The sequence below is a fragment of the Nelumbo nucifera genome, chromosome 6, assembly GCF_055504915.1.
Source record: "Nelumbo nucifera cultivar China Antique chromosome 6, China Antique-T2T, whole genome shotgun sequence".
Taxonomy (NCBI): domain Eukaryota; kingdom Viridiplantae; phylum Streptophyta; class Magnoliopsida; order Proteales; family Nelumbonaceae; genus Nelumbo; species Nelumbo nucifera.
The window spans coordinates 33,148,481-33,172,689 of record NC_142654.1 but is presented as its reverse complement, the minus strand read 5'-3'; the positions used below and the strand labels follow the sequence as shown (position 1 = coordinate 33,172,689).

Below are 24,209 nucleotides of genomic sequence, written 5' to 3'. Positions count from 1 at the left end.
AAATGCTTATTACTAAACTGATTGGCCTAAAGTCACTCGGATGGCAAGCCTTTGCCTTCTTTGGGACCAAGGTAATGAAAGTTGAGTTCATCCCTGCATTGATTTTTCCCCTTCTATGAAACTCTTTAAACATCTTAATCAAATCACTTTTGATAATGTCTTAGCAATCCTAAAAGGTTGATAAATAGCCATTTTTTATTAGTAAACATGTATTTTATTTAAATTTCAGATTGTAAACAGTTTATACAGCTTGGCGATGGGACTGTTGATCCCTTAAATCACTCTATTCTATCCCTCATTACAATGCAGCCCAAAATAATTGCTGTCTCAATGCCCCCTGTTTTGCTAAACAAAACAGCAAAAAATAAAAAGCTATTGTAAAACCATCAGGCCCTAGAGCCTTTGATCTATGCATAGAGAAAACGGCTTCTTTAATTTCTTCCTCCTCAAACCTCCTTTCCAAATTCTAGCAAATCTCAATCAACTCCATCTACTGACCAAGTAACATTGAGAGGCCTTCTATAGATTGACTGATAATGTTCCACAAAGGCCTTTGCTATCTCACCTTCATCTGTGATTTCTGTACCCCCCACCACTAAGGAGGAAATATAGCCCCCCCCCTTCTTCCATTGGCAATTGCATGAAAGAACCAAGTGTTACCATCCCCCTCTTTAATCCACTTCTCTCTCTTCTTCTGTTTCCAGCTAATTTCCTCTCTTAAAAGAGTCACCTCTAACTTCTTCTTACATCTCCACCTCAACTCTCTATCTCCCTCCCCTAGAGAACCTTCCTCTTCCTTTCTATCAATATCCTCAATTTGTGAGATTATTTGTGAGATTAAAACAGCCTTCCTCTCCCCCAATCTCCCAAACTGTAATCTATTCCATTGTTTTAATTATGCTTTCAATCTTTGTAGCTTCTTCAAAAATATCTATCCTTCCAATTAGGAGATTGCAGATCCATATTCCAACAATCACTAACCTTCTCCTTGAAGCCTGAATGTGTGAGCCGCATATTTTTGAACCTAAAAGGAGGACCTCCTGCCAAGCTCCATTGGAAAAAACAAATGGGCCAATGATCAAAGGTAATCCTAGGCAAAGCTCTCCCATCAAGATCTCTCCAGTGAAAATCATCTTTGACAATCCTTAGCTTCACGGAGACTGTATAGTTCCCTATCAATTCCTCCATGCATTTACAGTCTCCTCCTTCCACACACTTATTACCCCTCCTGAGGCTCCCCATTACGAGGCATAGTTCCAACTCATGTTTCTCTCTCTCTCTCTCTCTCTCTCTCTCTCTCTAGAAATTTCTGATCCATCTTCCATCAACCTCTTGGATTTTGGATTCTTGAATCAACAAGATATCAGGATTTTCCATTCTAAGCAACTCCTTGATTACCCTTCTTTTTGTGGCACTCCCTAGCCCTCTCACATTCCAGCTTATAATCTTCATAACAACCATTGGATTTTGACCCTTTCCCATATCCCTCTACAAACCCCCTTTCCTTCTTCCTCCCCTAGCACTTAACTCCTTGTCCCCTTCAACATCATTAATGAGCTTCTCCACTTCATTCATTTTTCTTTTCTCTCCCATCTCCTTACCTTTCCTAGCATCAGATTTTAAATTCTTGGCATTATCTACCTTAAGGCTCCGTTCGCTTTCCGGTAAGTTACTTACTAGGTAAATGCAATTACTTGGGTAAGTATTTCCTAGGAAACACTTACCCAGGTAAGTGCATTTACCCATATTCTTTTATTTCTCAGGTAAATAAGGCAATGACCATTTTAGCCATAGAAATCCATTATTAAAAGGGGCATTTTTGTCCCATTCAAGTGTTGGCAACTTCCCCCTATGTGGGAAAGTTATTTACCCACCTAGGAGATGGGTATCACTTTCCTGGGTAAATGATACCTAGGAAAATAAACTTTCATTGGCCCCCACATAAAGCTGAAAAAAAGAACATGGGATTCTTGGTCAATGGGAACCAAAATCCCATTGACCAACTCCCCCCCCCTTCCAAATCCAAAAACAGAACGCCCCCTAAGTCCCAACTTGTTAGTCATACCCTTCACTAGATCATCTCCTGGGACAACTTTCTCCTTAAAGGTAGAATTAGCCTCCCTACCCTCTTCACCCATGCTGACTAAGTTGCCTTCTCTTTCCTCACCTTCCTCACTGGGGTGGGTCTTTTCAAGCTGATCTTCCTATATCTTCAATCCTTCCCTATCCTCTTTCACTATCCCCCCTTGCATTCCATTATGACCTCTTTCTGCCTCACTCTCCTCCCATAGATCCTTAAATAATTCCTTTACTCCACATGAACTCCATCCCTTTCCTTTCAATCTCCTTGATTTCAGGTAGCAAAAAACTAGGTGAAGCAGAGCAAAGGATGGGAGTCAGTGAATATGTCAAAGCAATGGTAGCAACATTAGTACCAAAAACCAAACCATCAGAGTTACAAGGGTTACCATAAGAGGATGAAAGAATATAGGCACAAAATGCAAGGTGTCCAGGACCCCGTCATTGCCCTATTCCTGTTCTGAGCTTGCTTCCCCTAGCAAGTCAGATTGGACTAAATGTAAGGTATCCATGTTTACATCGGCTTGTAAAAACCTTGGCCTTGCCTCCCCAAGTAGAGTTTCAATGGAGGTTGGATGAATCGACTGCATTTCCAATGTCCGGACACTCTGATCTTGTTGCTGACCCATAAACGGTTCCTTATCTTTTAGAGAAATAGTAGGCCCTAGAAAGAAAGTCGGGTGCAACAAACAAGAAAACAACTCCAAATGGATTGGTAAGTTCTCAACACAGCCCAAATCAAGTCGCACCCCTTTCACAACCATAGTTGTCAAGGTGACGCCTAGGCGACAAGGCGCCTTTTGAGGCTCACCTCGCCTAATCGCCAAGCAGTTTTGTACCATGTATTGTAAAATATTTTTTTTTGTTCTTTATTTTTTGACATTATAATTATAAAATAGCCACTGTTAAACTAAAATATTAATTTTTTGTGTTTATATACTAATTTATTTTTATTATTTTCTTATTTGTTAGGATTTAATCAATACAAACATTGCCAAATGCTGTATTGAACCCTCAAAGACTTTAAAACCTGAACCAATAAGTAAGGAAGAACTTAAAATTTTGTCTAATCAACACATTTTCTACTACTACTACTACTACTTTTTCTTTTATTCTTTTCCTATAACAAAAATAAGGGTTCAGCCCCTATATTTTTTGAATTTTCTTTTCCTTCTTTTTTTCTTCTCATGAATATGTTGATTTTCTATACTTTAACATGAACTCTATACTTTTCTTACGAAAATTATGAATAATTATTAAGGAAATATGGCTATGGTACCTAGGGAACTACCCTAGGATCTATTTTTCTATATAAAAAAATCCATCGCCTAGGCGACAAGGCGCCCCCGTGACGCCCAGCCTCGCCTTGGCGCCTTGAAAACTATGCTCACAACTTCCTCCATAAATGTCGAATCCTCCTTCGAATCACTCCCCCCCCCCCCCCCATTCTGAACATGTTTCTCCTCTCTGTCAGTTCTAACAACTGTAGAGAATGTATCACTTACTTTTTCCATTGAGAAAAGAGAGAGATGCCCCTACTCCAATAAGACCTGGATGGTACATTGCCAATACTGGACTCATAGTCAGCAGTGCTCTCCTCTTTAGAATCTTCACAATTTATCCATTTCCCATCAAATTCCTCCTTCCAATCCTCCCTAGTCCTAGAATACCTTGGATTAGGCTTATCTTGGTTTGAAGATTAGGGCTTCGCCCACTATAATGAGACTTCTTTAGAACCCTACAGCCTAGGGCACCAAGGGGGACAATGATGGAGCTTTCTTATCGTCCCCCAACGTTAAACCTCCCCTTCTCCTATTCTCACGTGACTCTAATAATGTACCCAGTTCGACCAAGAGGTTAACCCTTGGTTTTTCTCCATGCCCACCAGACCCCTTTTACTATGTAGGAAGTTTTTCCTCCTTTGTCCACCGTTCAATAAAATTCAAAGTATTTCATTCTTTAAAAGGAGAAGAAGTGCCTCCGAATAAGGCCTTTGACATTCCACCTTCCCCTTTTAGGTTTCCCCCATTATGCAACACTTCTGTCTCTCCTCTACCACCTAGCTTCTGACCCTCCACGTCAACCTCTTCTTCCTCCTTCCCCCTTACACAGTTCCACCTCCACTTCTGACACCATCCACACCCTATGCCACTGATCGTTGGTGAAGGATTATGATTGTAGTACTGCTTCTGACTTGCACACCAATTTTCAGAGTCACCCCCTGCAAATCCAACAAAGTTTTGAATTGGGATCTGCTCCTCACACCAACCTCACATGAACATCTCACCATGCATTATAAGTATGGGAGATGTTCCCAATGCATGGTAGGATGTGCATGTGAGGTCGGTGTGAGGCATCCTGTGTGAGGAGCAGATCCGGTCTCCGAAGTTTTCTCTACCATGACACCACCACAAACAATGGTGATCTGGTTCAACACCTGGTTCGTACAAAGTTAAAAGGGAGCCCAATGATCCTGATAATAGAAGCTTTTCACAACCAACTCTTTTTCATTACAGGTGGGATTCCAATTCTTAATCACCATTTTACCAGCTCTAGTGCGCACTAAAGCTATGTCCTCCTAGACATCATCTATTTCAAGAATTGTAGCTTTTTCCTCAAACGGCCATGAAACACCTTCTCCTTTGATGGGAAAACCTCCATAATATCACCCAATACCCCTTTCCAATCTTCCACTTTTCATTCCACTCTCACCACCTTCCGCCTTCGCCAATCCTCCAAACTTCCATTTACCATTAATCTCAAATGCACAGCCACACCAGAGAAACCTCTCACCAGTTGCGATTTTTCCACCTCAACCTAACTAACCTCGAGTTATTTAGCTTACAACACTTTCAATTGTGTTTTCATCATTTTTGTTGCCTCCTTTGTTAACCACCTTCTCTGTGCAAACTCTCCATAGCCTCTAAAATCAACCTCTAGCCTTGTTTTCCTCTCCCTTATGGGAAATACACCAGTTGCCTCCTACCATTCCCAAATGATTCTTGCAACTCAACGAAACATCCCTTACCATTGCTTCTCTTCTCAACGAGAAATTTCTTCCCTACACAGCTCGTCTCACCCTTCCAACCAGGTGTGATAACAGCATGGATAGTACCCTCAATTTTTTTATTTTTTCAAATAGTAAAAGAAAAGATTCCTTAAAAGGAAAAAAAAAAAGATACTACAATCACTCTAGTGTTGAGGGAAGGGAACACCTAGGCATAGGCAAATAGATTACAAAAAATTCCAAAATTACAAATTTGTAGTTCAAAGCATTCTAAAAGTCAGCCCCTAGCTCTGATCAACAAGCATGATCCAACTCAGGTAAGATGAACACCCAATCTGCAACAGATGTTCTGAAGGTTGCCACAGTTTTCTCAATCTTCCATCGTCCCCACCTTCTATCCTACTTTCAAGAGCACACAAGGGTCCCAAATTGTCACTATTCCTCCAGAAATACTACTTCATTCAGTACCATTCAAACCCCACAACTCAAGCCCCAAATTCAGAATTATATCTCACATTCACTCATTCCAGCTTTGATACTTCAAGCATCACCACCTCTGGCTTATATTTCTGATCAAGTTTCTAGGCACCACCCGCCTTCTAATTTCCTTTAAACCTCTGAAAATCCACCTAAGTATTTTTATCCCCTCCTTTCGTTCTTCTTCTTCTTTTTCTACTTCCCTTTCCCTATTACCTCTTCCACTCCCCTCCTCTTCTATCTTCCCCTTCCAATGCTTCCTCCTAAAACTCCCCTCCATCCTGAATTCACCTCCCTCCACCAATTTATCTGATCTCTCTCTCCTCCCTTCTCCTCTTCTTGAAATGCTCAAACTCCTTCCTGGCAAACCCCTCTCCTCCCCAGAAGAACAGGCTGTTAAAACCCTCCTCCTTTTGTTAAAATCCTTATCCGCCCGACTGCTCCCTTCGCTTCCTCCGAACTCTACCAGTCTACCTTTTTCCCCCACCCTTCTCTCCTTACCAATACTTCCCTCTGGCTCCTTCCTTTTTTTAGCCAAGACAAGCTCATGAGAAAAGGGAACACAACTTACCTCTTCAGGTTCAATCGTCCTCCCCATCTCCCTAGAACCATCAATGAAGCCCTTGAACCAGTCAACAGCCACTCTATTTAAGATCACTTTTAATCTTTTGTCTTCCCTGATCTTTAGTGTTAAACCTCCACCTGATCTTTGAACAAGAACCTCTTCTTCTCCACCACCAGCTCCTTTTTCCACTTTGTCGCTGGTATGAAGGTCCTTTCAGCTTCCAACACCGCTTGTTTTGTCGTCGAAATGACTTTCTCGCAAGCCCTTGGTTCCTACAAAACTCCCTCTTGGGACCACCTTTGCTTTGTAGGTGGGTTTTTAACATAAAGTTGGCAAGCATGTAATGGCTAATTGTGTATAGAGGTGGAGAAATGGCTAACCACTTGTCTCTGGTTTGCTAGGTTGTGTCAAATATATAGTGCTCCTTTGTTCACACATAGAGAGTTGATTGGAGGAATCCTACATGTTCTATCCCCCTTCAATTGTGGCCAGCAATTTCATTTGAGACAATGGAAGCTGCACCATGGAGGACCACACCTTGTACTTTATGGGACAGATGGAAGGAGACAAATCAAAGATTGTTTTAAGGTAGATTGTGTCCATTACATAAGATTGTTCATCAATGGCCTGCAAAGATTTCAAGGATATAAACCGACCTGATTTTGATTCAAAGTGCAAAGAATTAATTCATCATTAAGCCAAGTATAGTGGGCACTTTTATTCTTAGTGAAGAATGTATCGATTCATGGAAGTGCTTTTAGTTGGGTGCCTTCTCAGCCTCCCTTTTCACAAATAAAATTAGTTTATTACCAGTAAAAATGGATTGATAAATAAAATGGATCTATTACCATAAACCCGCAAAGTAATAACTAAACATGATGCCCCCACAATCTATTACCAGCAACTTCTGGGTCAAACTCACCTTACATACTCATGGCCCCATGAACCAATATCTCCCTCTGAACCCAATAATCTGTATTTCAGGCTTTCCTGTAAGAGTAAACAGAGGAAATATTCAATCAACTAATACCTAGAGAAAAGGAACAATCCCTTTTTTATCAGCTGAGAAGGAAAGAACTCTAAACAATTAAAATATATTACAATATTAATTATTTCCAGAAATTTTTCACCCAACGGAAACTAAAAACAATGACAATCAAAACACTGTAAAATATTCTATCGAAAAGATTGGCAAGTTTGTAGTTTTGTACAAAACACTTATTCATCCAAAGGATCATAAGAATGGGCTTTAAATGATAACAGTGTTTGCTCAATCAAAGAGAGCAAACACCTCTTGTATACTTTGTTTTTTTAATGATTTTTGATAGGTTAATGATTTTTATTTTACTATAAAAAAGAACACTTTCTCTTTTTTTGAAGAGTAAAGAAGAAAATTTATTAAAATAAAAAGGAAAGCTACACACTGGTTGGGTGCCAAGGTGGCACACCACACCAGTTAATCACTAAGAAATGAGTTTACATTACAAGCTGGAAAGAACCTCCCAAAAGATTTTCCACCAAATCTCCACTGTTTACTTGCTCAAATTCTGGGAGGACCAGAAGCCAGCTTGAAACAAACTTTCCAACTGAAGCCACCAAAACTTCAATGCATTTTGTTTGTCCTTGAACAGTCTTCTATTCCTTTGTTTCCATAATGTCCAGCACACTGCAAAAGGAATACTACTCCAAATAATTCCTGTTTTCTTGCTTCCTCTAAATCTTGGCCAAGAAGAGAATATTTCTGCAGATGAGGAAGGCTGAAATACAGGAATGCCAAACAGGAAAGAATGGAACTTCCATATGAAGTTTTCCACTTCACAGGAAAAGAACAAGTGCCACATAGATTCCTCTAAATCTTTGTTAGACAGTGTATGCCCTTAGCTCCAATCAGATTGATGTACCGATACATTTATTGTAAACGAGTAAAAGTACATAATTGTTTCATGTTATGATTGGTGTGTTTCTGTGTAATTATCCCTTAAACTGGACACTTATGAGACTCGTGTTAGTTTAGAATGTTCTCAGCCGTTGGATAGACTTGGGGAGTATATCTTGCCAAGGCCAACACTAATGTGCTGCCAAAGAAGTTGGGGCAGCTTGTCTCAGTTGCTAGGGTTGGACCCGAAGCACATGTAGTGTGTGCTTGTTTGAAACACTGAACCCGGACCATTTTCCAGTTATGCCCTAGACCTTGGAGACTGATGGGCAAAACTGGAAAGTTACACATAACCACTAGACTCAATTATGGTACTACACTGGGTGTCGGATTGGGTTGTCTTTGATATGCCAATCAGTGATGTCCTTTGGGGGGTCAAAACCTGGGTATGTTGGGGCATTCTAAGAATTCACTCGAGTGGGTGATCATAGTGACAGAATCAACCCCTTTGTCAGACAAAGTGAATGATTGGGATTGCACTCTCTCTGATGGAAACCAAAAACTACCGGCAGTCGATATCAACCGTGTTTGAGATTTGTTTTGCAAAATATATTTATATAATATATATACATATTAATATTATGTTTTAAGAAAAGGGTTTGCAAAAGGTTTTAATTCCCGGGACCCATCCGAGCAGAGTGCAACACGCACCTTGTAGCCAAGGGAGAGGTCCTTCCCTGTCGGGCAATGTTTGACTATTATGGACTGAGAGGTTAAGTCTAAGAGACCATTAAGGGCTGTTTTACCTAATGAGCTATATCTTACTTAAGTCCATTGTCCTTGGGCATTCATAGGATGGCTGGACTCAAGGATCATTTACTATAAACGTTGGACCCATTAAGAGCCCATATTGATGGACTCAAGGGTTCACTGTGCTTGATAGTGAATTCGGCCAGGCCTTTTCACAGAGGCTGGACCGAACCCATGTGGGCTTATGTGAGGTCATTGTTGGGGTCCCATGCCATACAAAATGAACCTAAATGAGCCAGCAACTATCTAGGGACGTGAGCTTCTTGTTTAATGGGCTTAAAGCCCATGATTAATTGGATTAATCAAGTAATCACATGACTACTTAAGTAGTCATGTGATTTGGGCGAATATAGGTACGGATATGGGTTTGGAGCACCTAGTCTCATAAGAGGATAAGTCTTATCCACTTATAGAGTCCAGATCCAAATAAAGGTTTGGATTAGGAACCTCCTAATTCGATTAGGAGTAGGTGCTACTTAAGGCTTATAAAAGGAGAGGGCGAACTGCTCTAGATCATCTTCTGCTCTTGCCGCCCTGACTCCCTAGTTTGACCTCCAATTCTCGTGACTGATCTTGATCAATTTAATCTCTGATTTTTGCAAGAAAATATCAGAGAAAATTCGTGCTCACCTCCCTTGTTCGATCCAATCAATTGGATTGCAATTTTGCTGAAAACTGTGTTGCTGAACCGGCTTCAATTCAAGTTGTGCCATCTTCAGTGGAGGCTGGTTTTGGGATTCAGTTTGGGCATGAACTACCACTTTGGGAGCTACATTTGTGGAATACGTATCAGGTATACTTCTCCCTTCCTTTTGGTTTCAGATCTGGTCCGGTTACGGTGCAAGAATGATCCTTGAAAAATGCAATTTTTCTAAAATTGGGAATACGATTCCTAGAAGGTTGCAAGAAAATTTTTGAAATTTCGCCCAACCATCTAGCATAGTTCGGTCATCCATATGATGGATTTAACCTTCCTTCAATCTAGCCATGTTGAACCCTCTACTCTTCAAATGGTATGTTTTTAGGATGATGTCTAAGACAACCAACCAACCAGGCAAAAGCTTCCACTCTTGGGGACACCAAACCAGCTGATCACAGAGTTGTACTGTAGACCAGGCTAGTGGCAGGCCAGAACGGACCAGTATGACAAGGGATGTGCATGGCACGGCACAGCCACTACAATACCATGTTGTGCTAGGGCACAGCATAGGAATCCAGGCTGTGTTGGGCCTAGGCTGTAGAGGGGACCGGACCCCTAAAGCACAGCACAGCTAAGCACACGGGCCGGCCCAACACAACCCGAATTTGATAATTTTTTGTAATATTTTCAATTTTATTTGAGAGTTATTTGTAATATTTTCCAATAATCCAATCCCATTGTAATTTTTATCTTCAATTTTATCATTTTATTAATTCAACTTCATTGTATTATTTTTTTCAATGTATTTTTTATTTTTTGTACACATTAAATTTGAAATGAAATAAAATTTTTACAATTTTTTCCAACTTATTGTCCATTATTCATGTTAATTTTCTTCTATTATATGTTTTTTTTTATTTTTCTAACTTAGTTTAGGAAAATTGGAAAAGAAAAGAATTGGTATGGCCCGAGCCTGCCTTGCCATGGCCCAATTCCTCAAGCCCGACACAGCACAGCCTAGCACAGTTGGGAACCGGGCCACTGGCCATGTCAAGCCTGACCAAGGAAGGGAACTGGGCTACCCAAGCATGGCCTACCAAGGCCCAAGGCATTGCACAAATGGCGTTTGAGCTGCCTTCAATCCATGTCATGTCAGCACGACACGGCCCACATTATAGGTCTAGCTGGTCACCTCTAGTCTCATAGCATTGAGCAATCTCCACTTGTTCGACTAACCTATACAATCTTAGGCAAAGATCACACAACTTTCCAACCCCACTCCAGTCCTCTTCCCTAAACCTCACTCTAGCCCCATCTCCCACCCTAAAACTCACCAAGCCCCTGAACTCCTGATTTAATATCATAATGCCTTTCAATACACAAACCCCATAAGGGCTTGAGACCTTTCTCAACTCCCCCCAAACCTTTATCACCACCCTTCTCCATAAAGACTCCTCCTCCAACCCAAACCTCCAAAGCCACTTGTCCAAGAGGGCTTTGTTAAAAGTTTTAATTCTTCTAAACCCCAACCCCATCTCTTTCGTCCTGCATACTTTTTCCCATTTTACTAGGTGAAACTTCTCCATCCCCCTTGCCACTTCCTAAAGGAAATTCCTCTGCAACTTCTCTATCTTATTGGCCACCTCAGTTGGAATTTTCAACAGCGAAAGCTAATAGGTGGGTAAGCTCAACAACGCACTGCAATAAGTGTAATCCTACCACCATAGTTGCCAAGGCAACGCCTAGGCAACAAGGCACCCTCGGAGGCTCGCCAAGCAGTTTTGTATATTGTGTTATAAAATACTTTTATATTATTAACTTTTTGAGATTTTAATTATAAAATAGACATTATTAAACTAAAATATTCATTTTTTGTGTTTACAAACTAATTTACTTTTTATTATTTTCTTACCTGTTAAGGTTTAATCAACATAAGCATTGCCAAATGCTGTATTGAACCCTCAAAGACTCCAAAACCTGAACCAAATCAACCAATAAGTAAGGGGAAGAACTTAAATTTCTTTTTCTTCTTCTTCCACCTTTTCTTTTCTTCTACCTTTTCTTTTCTTCTTTTCCTATAACAAGAATAGGGGGGTTCAGCCCCTATATTTTTTGAATGTTCTTTTCTTTCTTCTTTTTCTTCTCTTAAATACGTTGATTTTCTAGACTTAAACATAAAGATTATACTTTTCTTATGAAATATTGAAAATTATGGATAGTTATTAAGGAAAAGTTTAAGGGACCTAGGGAACTACCCTAGGATATATGGTTTTTACTACAAAAAATTCAATGCCTAGGTGACTAGGCAACAAGGCACCCCCTATCGTCTAGCCTCGCCTTGGCGCCTTGAAACTACTACCCAATGAGAGATATTTTGCTTTCCAGTTTGCCAACCTCGTCTCCACTCTTTCTATAAGAGGTCTCCAAATGCTAAGTGATGTTGATTTAGCCCCAGACGGGAGACCCAAGTACAAAAAAGACAGGTCCCCAATCTGACATTCCAATGCTGTTGCAAACAGTGCAATTTCTTCTTGACTAATTTCCCTTATTCCAATTATAAGTTTTTGTTTTCAGATTCACTTTCATCCCTGACAACAACTCAAAATTAGCCACAATTGCTCTTAAATTCAACACCTGTTCCACATCTGCGTCTAGGAAGATGAGTGTATCATCAGCATATGGTAAATAGGAAATGCATGACCCCCGTTGAGACACAAATAAAGGGAATATAAGTGTACAAGAAAAGGCCACGTCAGCCTTTAAAGAATATAACAGCCAACCACTAGAACAAACTAAATAACAAACTAGACAAGTGGACTGGACAAGTGGAGAGGCTGGTATAACAGAATTGTAACAGCAGTGTTATAACAGAATGGATTATTGAATTGGGAATACAACCTCTCTTCCTCTCTCTCTCTCTCTCTCTCATTCTGGAGGCAGGCTCCCTCGAAAGAGTCCCTGAGTTAGGCAGTTCCTAACGCCCCTCTGTCCCGACTTTAAAGCCTTCAATCCAGCCCTCTTGAACCCTTTGATTAGTAGCAAATTCAGCACCTCCATAACCAGCACAAACAACACAGGGGAAATGGGATCCCCTTGTCTCAGCCCCCTAGATGCTTGGAAGAACTCCGGGGTCACTCCATTGAGTAAAACTGAGAAGGAAACAGACGAGATATACCCAAATATCCAGCTCATCCATTTTTCCCCAAATCCCATCAAAATTTGAACTGCTTCCAAGAACCCTCACTCCATGTGATCGTATGCCTTCTCTATATCAAGTTTGCACACCAAACCAGGTCTCCCAGTTCTTAACCTAGAATCCATACATTCACTAGCCACCATCACCCCATCCAAAATTTGTCTTCCTTCCACAAATGCCATCTACGAATCTCCCACCACTTCATGAAGCACTTTCTTCAGCCTCAAAGATAGACTTTTGCTAATAGCTTGTAAGGACTGCTTATCAAACTAATTGGCCTGAAATCTTTAATATTCAAGGTCCCACTCTTTTGTGTATCAAAGAGATAAATGTTGCATTAGTTCTCTCCAACAGTTTGTTCTCGCAAAATTCCTTCTTATCATCTGCATGAAATCTTCCTCCATAAAATGTCAGTAGTGCTTTATAAAATTAAAATTAAAGCCGTCAGGCCCTGTAGCTTTATCTCCACTAATCTTTTTTAGAGCCTCATTTACCCCAGCTACCTCAATCTCCCTCTCCAGCCAGCCTGCTGAGATGTCACTAAGTTTTTTAGATCCAATGTCTCCCAGTGACATCCAACACCAAGACCTACCTGAGCAGTTTCTTATAGAACTCCACCACCATCCTTTGCATTTCTTCCCAGGTCTCAACCACTTCCTCATCCACATGGATCTTTGTAATCAGGTTTCTTCTCCTCCCGCATGCAAAAGCATGGAAAAATGTTGTATTTTTATCTCCTTCTTTCTCAATAAAATCTTTGTTGTTACCAATCAAAAATAGGCATTATGTAATGGATGGTTTATCCCTATTATCCACAGACAATATAATAATAAATTGGCAATTTGTTGCAAGTTCTTCATCAACTAGGAGGAGCATTGTATCCAGTCATCACCACCTTAATATAAACATAATCAAATTAAACCTTTTTTGTTGGTTAATCAAATCAAACTTTGATGGATGCAATTGTTGTGATCCAGGAATCTCAGGTATGGGGAGAGTTTTTGGGAACAATGCTAGACATATTTTAGCTCTATATTCAGGACCCATTGACAGTGAACTTCGTAATGACAGAGTTAACTAGTGAGATCCTCTTAGGGTCTTGGACCAAACTGCTTTTTTATATACTAACCAGTGGCAGTGAGATCCTCTTAGGTCAAATATGAAATACCTAGGTATGTTGGAGCAATTTGGAATATTACCTGAGTGGGTGACCATTGTGATAGGATCAGCCCCTTTGTCAAACGAAGAGAATATCAAGATTAACACTCTCTCTGATGGAATCCTAAAACAGTCAGCAGTGAATTTCAATTGTTTCTGAAATCTCTTTGCAAATGTAGTTATATTTATGATATATTATTTTATTTAATGAAAAAGGTTTGCAAAAGGCTTTAATCCCGAGATCCATCTGAGTAGAAGGTGTGACACTGCATTTAGTAGTTAGGGAAGAGGTCCTTCCCTACGAATAGTGTTTGATCATTTAGGGCTAAGAGGTTGAGAGCAAAAGACCATTACAAGGCTGAAACCCGATGGGCTTTATCTTATGTCAATCCATTATCCTTGGGCTTCATAGGGTGACTGAAACCAAGGATCACTTAGACTTTAATTGTTGGGCCCATACTGAGCCCAATTCAATTGGCTTAGGGATTCACTAAGTTGGATCAGTGAATTCAGCTCATGTGTTTTCTAGCATGAGCTGAACCCAAATGGACTAATATAAGATCTTTGTCGGTCCCACGCCATACATTATTCAAGCCCAATAAGGCTTGCAACAGTTATGCTATTGAACCAGTTAAGTAATAAGCCTTAGCCCATTAACTAGTTAGACTAGTCATGTGCAATGAGTGGAATATGGGTATGGATTTGGATATGGATCTCCATATTATCTAATGTGATTAGGGGTCTAATCAAATCAGATTTGGATAGTCCTGACCACATTAGGATTGGAGTCTATATATATGAGACAAGAGATAGAGTTCAACCAGTACTAGTAATTCACATTCTAGCTCCTTTCTCACTACTCTCTTGCTACCGAAAACCCTAGTTTGTACCAGCCTTGAGAACCATGATTTTCTCTTTGTTTCTATTGTGTTTTCTACTGCAACACATAAGAAATTAAAGTGGTTTCACAGCTGCAAAAATACAAGCTTGTTGGAGAAGTTCAGCTGAGACTAGTTGCAGAATCAGGCGCATCAACTATGTATGCCATCTTCAGTTGGGAGGACAATTTGGGTTTGAATCTTGAACATAGTTGTCAAGGCGGTGCCTAGGCATGTAGGCGCTTTTTTTGGGACTCGCCTCGCCCAAACGCCATATATATATATACCTGTTGTAAGTTTTGCACATTTAATATTTTTTTATATTTTAGGGTTTTTTCAACATTAAGCAATGTCTAGGCGACCAGGCGACTAAGTGCTCACCTGTCGCCTAGGTTCTCTTGGACAAATTGAAAACTATGGGCATGAACCACCACTCTAGGAACTGCACTTTTTGGTCTCCGTATAAAGTCCATTCATATTTAAATTAGAAATAAAATATGGTTTGACCCAATGCTAGATCAATCCTAGGAGAATCTGATTCTCCAAATTCAAAGAATCTAATTCTCAGGTTTGGACTGGATTGAAATTTGGCCAATAAACCCTAGCTGGTTCAACCAACATATTGATGTTAACAGTCCGTTCAACACTTACTTCCTAAGAAAATTAATAGCCAATCAAAAACTCAACATCCTAGAAACTTCCATACTTCTTTACTTCCCTCTCTAGTCTCTAGGTTGGTTTCAGAAATGCAACACTACCTTAAGTTGATTGTCAAATTCAAGATTCTTTCAAATCACTTTATTAAGAGTTGGAAATGTCTAGCTCCTATCTCCCCCTTGTCTTCACTGAATAAAATGATGTCATTTACAAATTGATATCGACCTATAGTTGCTTTTTTTTTTTTTTGATAAGTAGACATATAGTTACTTATGCCCTCCCACCCTCCACCCTTAAGCAATCCAAGCCTATTTGTCATAGAAATTAGCCTACTAAAAGCATCTTCTATTAAGGTAAATGAAAGGGAGATAATGGTCTCCCTTCTCTTGTCCACTTTTAGCTAGGAAAAAGAGGGGCAGCTTTTCCCCTCTATCTAGAATTAGGATTGAGGTCCTAATTCAATAATGAAATGAGTGTGGAGTGTGTGCATCCATTTATCGATTCCCTCCATTTTTCCCCAAATCCACATTTCTCCACAAAATCCAAACATGACCATTGAGTCCACAAAGTCACATACTTTCTGTAGATCCAATTTGCACACCCATCTTTTTTCCACCAAATATCTTCATTTTCTTATATTTGTAATGAATTTAATCAACAATTTGTCTAATAAAAACTCTTGTAATTGTAATACAATGGATGAAAAACCCTCTTTGATCCAAAAGGAGAACATTTCCATAATAATCTTACAGAGGCCACCGACCAAGTTTACTGTCCTATAAACCCTGGGGTGAAATGCTTCTTCTGAATATATTTATAAGGTTAAACTGTCATTTAGTACAATGAAACAGCCTAACAGTCTGGAGGTGGAATGAACAGCCAAACAATCCATGAAGGAGGACCATCCAAGCAAAGCATGGATCAAAGTAATATAGACTGGGATCCAAGTGAAATTGATGCAACTTATGGTTGTGCAGTGTAGATAGGTATTCAAAATCCCACACTGAATTCAAAAAAGGAATCAAATATGAGGTGAGAATGTGACAAGAATTAGGTTTTGGGGGCTGCATGTGTTGAGAGTAGCCACTAAAGGAGCTATATCCAAAATTGTTTGAAATAGAATATTAGAATAGAATAAGGAATGGATAATAGCAAATGTGTTTTCATAGGGAATCAGGGGATTGGAATCCCACCTTCAGGAGGAATTTAAATGATTAGGAAATAGAGCTGTGGATGGAACTTATGCAGAGCATCAAGTTTAACCTGGAAATTTATAACAGTTTAACCTGCACAGGGACCACCAGATTTCCTGCCGAGAAGGTGTGGCATACAACAGCTCCTCATTATGAATTCAAAAAAGGAATCAAATATGAGGTGAGAATGTGACAAGAATAAGGTTTTGGGGGCTGCATGTGTTGAGAGTAGCCACTAAAGGAGCTATATCCAAAATTGTTTGAAATAGAATATTAGAATAGAATAAGGAATGCCTAATAGCATATGTGTTTTCATAGGGAATCAGGGGACTGGAATCCCACCTTCAGGAGGAATTTAAATGATTAGGAAATAGAGCTGTGGATGGAACTTATGCAGAGCATCAAGTTTAACCTGGAAATTTATAACAGTTTAACCTGCACAGGGACCACCAGATTTCCTGCCGAGAAGGTGTGGCATACAACAGCTCCTCATTATGTAGTCCTTCTGCTATGGACCACAACACTGGCAAAATGTCTAACTGTGGACAATCTGTACAGAAGAGATATGGTGGTTGAGAAGTGTGGGCAAGCTACTGAGTAGGTGAATCACCTGCTTATGCATTGCAGGATTGCAAGAGGAATGGGTGTTCACATGTTAAACCCTTCAGATACAGTGTTGTTCCCTGCAAAGTTAGAAGATCTTCCTAATGTTACTGACAAATGAAAGGACTGAACAAGAGGGGGAAAACCATATTTGGGGGGGACTTATGGGGGCAAAATTTACTATTGGGTGGCTACTCAGAGATGTTTCAAGCATGTTTACTATAGTACTTTTGTATCTAATGTCATTGACTGATTTGTATAGGAGAAATACTGCTATTAATCTTATTGCCCAGTATTGTTTTTGTATACATTTTTGAACATCAAGGAAACACTTTAAACTTTTCTTCAAAAATAAATAAATAAAACCTTTATTGTTACTGATAAAGAGGTTTTCTTTTAATTGATAACTCTAATAAAGAGGTGCTTGAGAAAAGTGGACACAAGCAATGGCTATACAGAGACTGAAATACAATTATCTTATTAAAGAAGCTCAAAAGAAATAATAAATTTTTCTTCATAGTAGTAGTAGTAGTAGTATATCTTCCTGAGCTCCTTATCCTTGTTATCCTTTCCCCCATTTTCAATTTACAATTACTTGGTAGCAGCTTTTAAGAATCTTTGATCCTTGCTACTAATAAAAATTTCAAGGTCATATGAAAAAGAAATTTGTGTTGTTCACTAGACTGGCATTAGTTTTCCAAATTTTGCACTTTAATTTCTGGAAATAGAATTTATATACTATTAAGTAACTCCACTTACCCTCTCCCCTTCAGCAGACATGGTCAAGGCCAAAATTGAAAGAATATCAGCAAGGTATTTCTGAAATCAATAGGGAAAAGTGTGAACCAAGCTATCTCGGAAAGAACTACCACAAAATGATAACCAGGAAATTCAAACCTTTACATCTGACTCCCCCATTGTTTCATAATATGCCTTTAGGGTTCCATAGTGTGACCTAAGAAACTTCAATGGCTTAGGAACAGAGGTCATAGAGCTTGTTGAAGTTCGGATCTCCTGCCTACGATAAAAAGATAAATTGTAGTTAGGATAGGATAAACCCAAACATAGGAGACCTTTCAAGTTTATGTATCATTGTCCTCAAATTACAGAACCGTATACAGTTTCAATTATCAGCCATATATGAGCAACGTGGTCATAAGCTCTAGTGTCTCTGATTTTTTTTTTGATCAATCTAGTGTCTCTGATTCCTGAACACCCTTTCTAACATAACCCAGAGATAGGAAGCACATTTGTCTAATTAGCGCCCAGTCATGACTAGGGCTTGCTATTTTACAAATGAGTTGTTGATTCTTCAAAAGGAAAATTATTTCAGTAAATCACATGAGAAGTATAAGACAATATTTTCAAACGTTACAGAGTGCAAAACTTAACACATTGATTGGAAACGATGTTTGGAAATATGATGCTAAAAAAGCAAACCATTTACAAAACAATTTCTTCTAAGCTAATACCAATTATACAAACTATCGATACATATGGTCATTCCTCCGAAGTCCAACCGATGGGCTACTTCTTAGGTTGGTCATATACCAACAGAATCACCCTAAGCATTTATACGAACTTTGAATTACTGCATTGAAAATTTCTTGTTGTTTGGAGATCAAGAACAAGTACCTCATGCTTTCTAGAGCAAGCTTCTGCACACCAGGATCCGAATCCTGAATCCTCTCGACATACAGCTCCAACTGCTGCTTCAACGCCAAGTCCTCATCCGACTGTAATTATCAGATAGAAGAAATTGTAGAAGATTAGAAAAAAATCCAATCAAAATGACGAATAAATGAAAAGTAGAGCTTTCGACTTACAAGATCCTCCTCGTTCTTCTCGTTATTCTTCTTCTTTGGATCTTTGGACGGGACCTTCAAGGACGCCTCGTCTAGGCTTCTACCAGAGTTAGGGTTAGGGTCCGTTGTCATCTTCAGAGCTTCAATTCAGAGAACGGACTGGTTTGAGAGGAAGAGGAGAGAGTCGAGCTTCAGTGTAAAAGGAAGACCGGAAAAGGAACGAGACTACGCGGGTGACGGTGGAAGACGCAACACTAATTGCTATATGTAAGTTTAACGAGTGCAAAATGCAAGGGTCTGTTTGGTTTCTTGGAATAGATGCCTGGAATTGGAATGGAAATGACCCATTCCGATCCCTACCATTTATGCAGGAGAATGGCCACTTCAGGCCTCCCATTCCAATAGTCGGCAAAAAAGTAAAAAAAGAAAAATGCAGGACAAAAAGCCTCACAAAGGTTAATCTTAATAAAATAATAAAATATTATTATATTAAGAGCAAATCTTATATATCTATACCGGTTTCGGGTCGACGGTTTGAACGTACAATTCGAACAGATGACTCGTTAACAACAAAATTTAAAAAGTAAAAAATTATAGAATCGTTTTGGCCACCGGTTTTCGGATCGACGGTTTTACCGTTTGGTTCAAACGGCTCACCCGTTTTGACAACAAAAATTACAGGGAAAATTTTGAGTGTGTGAGGTCCATTAAGTAGTATCATATGTGTTATGTCATTCGAGCGCATGACTCATACAACCCAAAAATGAAACCGTTCTGGCCACTGATTTACAGGTCGATGGTTCGATCATCTGGTTTGAATGGATAGCCCATTTTAACAACAAAAATTAAAAAAATGGCCAAAATCCATTGACCGGATCAACAGTCGACTGCTTAAGCCAATGGGTCGTTGACCAATTCAACGGTTTTTGGCCAGGGATCAAGATTGGGGTAAAACGGAATTGATTGTCTAGATGGTTCCCAATTAAAAAAATAAAAAAAGGCGGTTCGACCGTTCGGTTCGAACAGATGACCCGTTCAAACAAAAAAAATTACAAGCAAAAAATTGAGTGTGTGAGGTCCATTAAGTAGTATCATACATTTTATGTCATTCGAGAATGTGACTCATACGACCCGAAAACAAAACTGTTCTAGTCACCGGTTTTCGGGCATGTGACTCATTTGAGCATGTGACTCATACGACCCGAAAACATAACTGTTCTAGTCACCGGTTTTCGGGCATGTGACTCATTTGAGCATGTACTCGAATGGACGGCTCGTTCTGACAATAAAAATTAAAAGTGGCCAAAACCATTGAACGTGTCAACAGTTCGACCACCCAGGTCAATGAGTCGTTGACTGATTCAACGGTTTTTTGCCAGGGATTGGGATTGGGAGAAAACGGAACCGGTTGCTTTGATGGTTCCCAATTAAAAATAAAAAATAAATAACGGCCAAAAACCATTGAACGGGTCAATGAGTTGACGGTTTGACCGCCCAAGTCAATGGGTCATTGACCGATTCAACAGTTTTTTGCTAGGGACCGGATTGGGGTAAAACGGAATCGGTTGCCTGGACGGTTCCCAAGCCAAAATGTCCCTCCATTCGGGTCAATAGTGGTTTGAAAACCATGGTTTTTTATGCTTTTGGATTTTCACTATTCAAAAGTTTCTTCTACCGTGGGCTTTATTCGAGCGTGTGTGGTATGTTCATTTTTTTCATTTTCTGCTTTTGTGTGTGTATGTGTGTGTGTTGGTCTTGTGTGTGTGTGTGTGTGTTGGTCTTTTTCTTACAAGATGATCTGTTTTGTTTCTTTCTTTAATTACATGTATGTTTAGCTCCGTCTTAAAGGGGAACTTTGGACTCAATTTTCTGATTTTTTTCCTTGGTTTTTCGAGTTTGGTGGATTTACCGCTATTTTTTTATGTGTTTAAGGTCACTTTGAATTCATCTTTCAAGGTTTGGGAATCCCTTGCAGTGTCCACTAGACCTGTTCACGGGCCGGGTTTCGAGCTTGACTTTACACTATGTCGAGCTCGGGCTTCAAGCCAGGCCCATTCAAAATTTGGCAAAAGCCATGCCCGAGCCCGGCCCATGAACAGGTCGAGTGTCTACCCTTCCCATTACTATGACTACAAAGTTATTTCGTCTAATTATTGACATCTAGAAAAATGACCCAAAAACAAACCCGTTCTGGCCACTGGTTTCCAAGTCGACGGTTTGACTGTCCGGTTCGAACAGATGGCCCATTCTGACAAAAAAATAAAAAAATAATTAAAAATAATTAAAAATAAAAAATGACCAAATTATTGAATGGGTCAATGGGTCGACGGTTCGACCGCTTTGGGTCAATGGGTCATTGACTAATTCAATGATTTTTTACTAAGGACCGGGTTTGGGGTAAAACAGAACTAGTTGCCTAGACGGTTCCTGGGCCAAACTGTCCTACCGTTTGGGTCAACTAGGAGTTCTTCATGTAAAACAAAGGACAACTATAAAGTATAACTCAGAACTATCACTGTATAATCGTGTTCTCTTATATGAAATTCTTTGCTAAAGCAATATTTAAAAAACGAGCACATGATGGTCTCTTTTAAATCTTTATATGAGTTTCAACACTTGAGTACTTATAATTATAAATTTTTTATTAAGAAACTATTGTCTTTTTCTAATATAGCAAATAGCAATATTACAATTCCATTCTAGACCCTACGAAGCAGGGTCCCTCCGCTAGTTTCTTAAACTACTCCAATTGATAATTACCATCATCGGTATATCTTAATTAAACATACGAAATGTCCATTTTGCTCTTAAATCAAATACCGCACTACCTCTAATTCTCTCTCTCTCTCTGTTCTCTTTAAGTTACCCCAATTGTCCATTCGGACATTGTTTTTGCAATTGTAATTGCAGCGGAAAGCCCATACAAGCATGCCAAGATCATCGTCAGTAGTGTGAACAATCTCGATTTGTTGTTTCCTCCCTATTCAGATTTAGAGCCACTGCCAATAAACTCATTGGAGACGTCAGCTAGAATCCCCGTATTGATTTCACAGTAATCAGAAAATCACTATCAAAATGAGGAGAATTTTGAAAGATGTTCAGCAAGCAACTTAGAGTAGCAGAGAGTGGAGAGAATTACAGGAGAGTTTAGAAACGGAAATGGGTGTCGTATAGCTCACATTTGATGGACAACTTCGAAACGTCAGAAATGACAATCACCACCTATGCCGTTGTGGCATTACAGCTTAGAGCAATCGACGAGGCACAATTTCTGTGAGTTAGAGGGCAGGCTTATGTGAGTCGACAAATAGGCTTCCGTTAGGGCTGTTCATAAGAAGGCCCAACCCGACCAACCCGAACCGACCCAACCCGAGTCGGCCAGGTTTTCATCAGCACCGGTCGGTTTCGGGTTGGGCAAAATCATAACCGGATATATCAGGTCGGTTTCGGTTTTCTTATGTGAAAACCGAAACCGACCCGAACCAATTAGTTTTCTAGTTCGGTAGTTCCTAGTTTCCTACTTAACTAGTCTTCTACTAGAACTAGAACAGCCCTATCTTCTAGTTCTTACTTAACTAAATTGTATCTATCCTAATTTCTATAGTCTTTTACACCAAATAGGCAACCCATTAGGCAATTACAATTAGAATTAGGTGTCCTTCTAGTTCTAGGCTTCTCTATCATTTTTTTACATGAGCAAAACCGAAACCGACCAGGTCGGTTTTGCCTATCAGTGGGTCGGTTTCGGTTTCCACCTCATGTAACCCGACCAGGTCGGGTCGGTTGGAAAAAACCCTATAAACCAACCCAACCCGACCCATAAACAGCCCTAGCTTCCGTGAGTTAGTGGGCAGGCTTTTGCTAGATGGCCATACAATTTTCCTGAATTGGCGAGGCCCAATATCTATTCGATAACTCATGAGGTTGAGCCACCTATAGTATTTTATAGAGCTCTCTTTGATCAATGTCATAGATTAGAGTTTCAGCACCTATGGCATTCACTCCACTGCTAGCATGGGTGAGTTCAAAAACTACAACCAATTCGTGAACTACCCAAATTAGGGAATGAATCATTCTCCAGCTACAAAAGTGACGACAACAGTGTGATAGCCAAATTCAAGAACTACGCCAAGGACTCGAATATCATCATTTCGACCTTTACGCTGCGTTTGGAAATAGTGTAAAATATCATCAGTGTAAACACTGAATCAGATAGTGACCATTGCTTTTTTTGAAAATAGTGATGGGTGGAAGAGTGTAAAGTTTTACATCGATTATCAATGTAAAATTTTAGAGGTGATGAGGTTTTACATCTATTATCGACGTAAACTATACTCCATCTAAACGCATACGAAACTAAACCGGAGTGTAATTTTATGTCTATAATAATGATACCCTCTTTCAAAACGCATACAAAACTGAACCGATGTAAAATTTTCATCACATCCAAATGGCGCAAATGACACGTTCACGTCTTAGTGTGCCCAGAAATGTTCTTGAGCTCTGCGAGAGCTTTACTCCATGGATCAGCTCTCCCTCTCACTAAACTCCATTGCGCCACCAGGGCAATGCAGCAGGAAGCCAACCATAATCACCCAAGATGTGTTGACATGGCTGTGTGTGGCTCTGACGAATCAGGGCACCAGCACTAAAGGGATGAGTGGCACGAATGGGTATGTGAAGACCTAGATGGAAAACCAACTGAAGGATTTGACAGAGTTAGTGTACTCGGGAGGGGACTAGGACTTTTCCGGCGTTCCCATACAAAACTAACAAAGACTGTTGGAATGTAGTAGCAATTTTTAGATGGAAGATGGCATTTCGGCCTGGCTAAGAAGAAGAAGAAGAAGAAGAAGAAGAAGAAGGAGGAGAAAAAGAAGAAATAGAAAGATAAAGGGAAGAGAGAGAGATCGGAGGAGGAAGGGGGTGACGGTGTTCTGCCATTGCGTCAAAAGGAAGGGAATGAAGGTAATATTTGGGTTTAAAAAATAAATGTCACATGGTGCCAGATGTGTATGGAATATTGACGGATGCTAACAATAGAGGTAGAAATAATCAATTGTCAAAAATAGAAGGGATAGCTTAAGACAATAGTTAAATAGTAAGGGTATAGTTTGTCAATTAGCTAACCATTAGAGGTAGTTCAAGAAATTTGTCCTTAAATTAATAATAGCATAATAAATAAATAATATTATATTAATAATAAAATAATAATATAATTAATATTAATAATTAAATAACAAAATATTATGAAAGTAATAATAA

The 24,209-nt window shown here is 39.6% G+C and overlaps 1 protein-coding gene across 2 annotated transcripts in view; it reads right to left on the bottom strand.

Annotated features, from left to right (window-relative positions):
• LOC104606415 (26S proteasome non-ATPase regulatory subunit 2 homolog A-like) overlaps positions 1-19,279 on the bottom strand; it is a 44,740-nt gene extending 25,461 nt beyond the window's left edge. For both annotated transcript variants that reach the window (XM_010271588.3, XM_010271590.3), the window contains exons 1-5: positions 18,966-19,279; positions 18,775-18,875; positions 18,037-18,157; positions 17,899-17,958; positions 7,051-7,118 (exon numbers count right to left, since the gene is read on the bottom strand). In XM_010271588.3, coding sequence (XP_010269890.1) covers positions 7,051-7,118; positions 17,899-17,958; positions 18,037-18,157; positions 18,775-18,875; positions 18,966-19,076 — 461 coding nt within the window. In that variant the 5' untranslated portion in view covers positions 19,077-19,279. The remainder of the gene's footprint in view (positions 1-7,050; positions 7,119-17,898; positions 17,959-18,036; positions 18,158-18,774; positions 18,876-18,965) is intronic.
• Between the last annotated feature and the right edge of the window lie 4,930 nt (positions 19,280-24,209).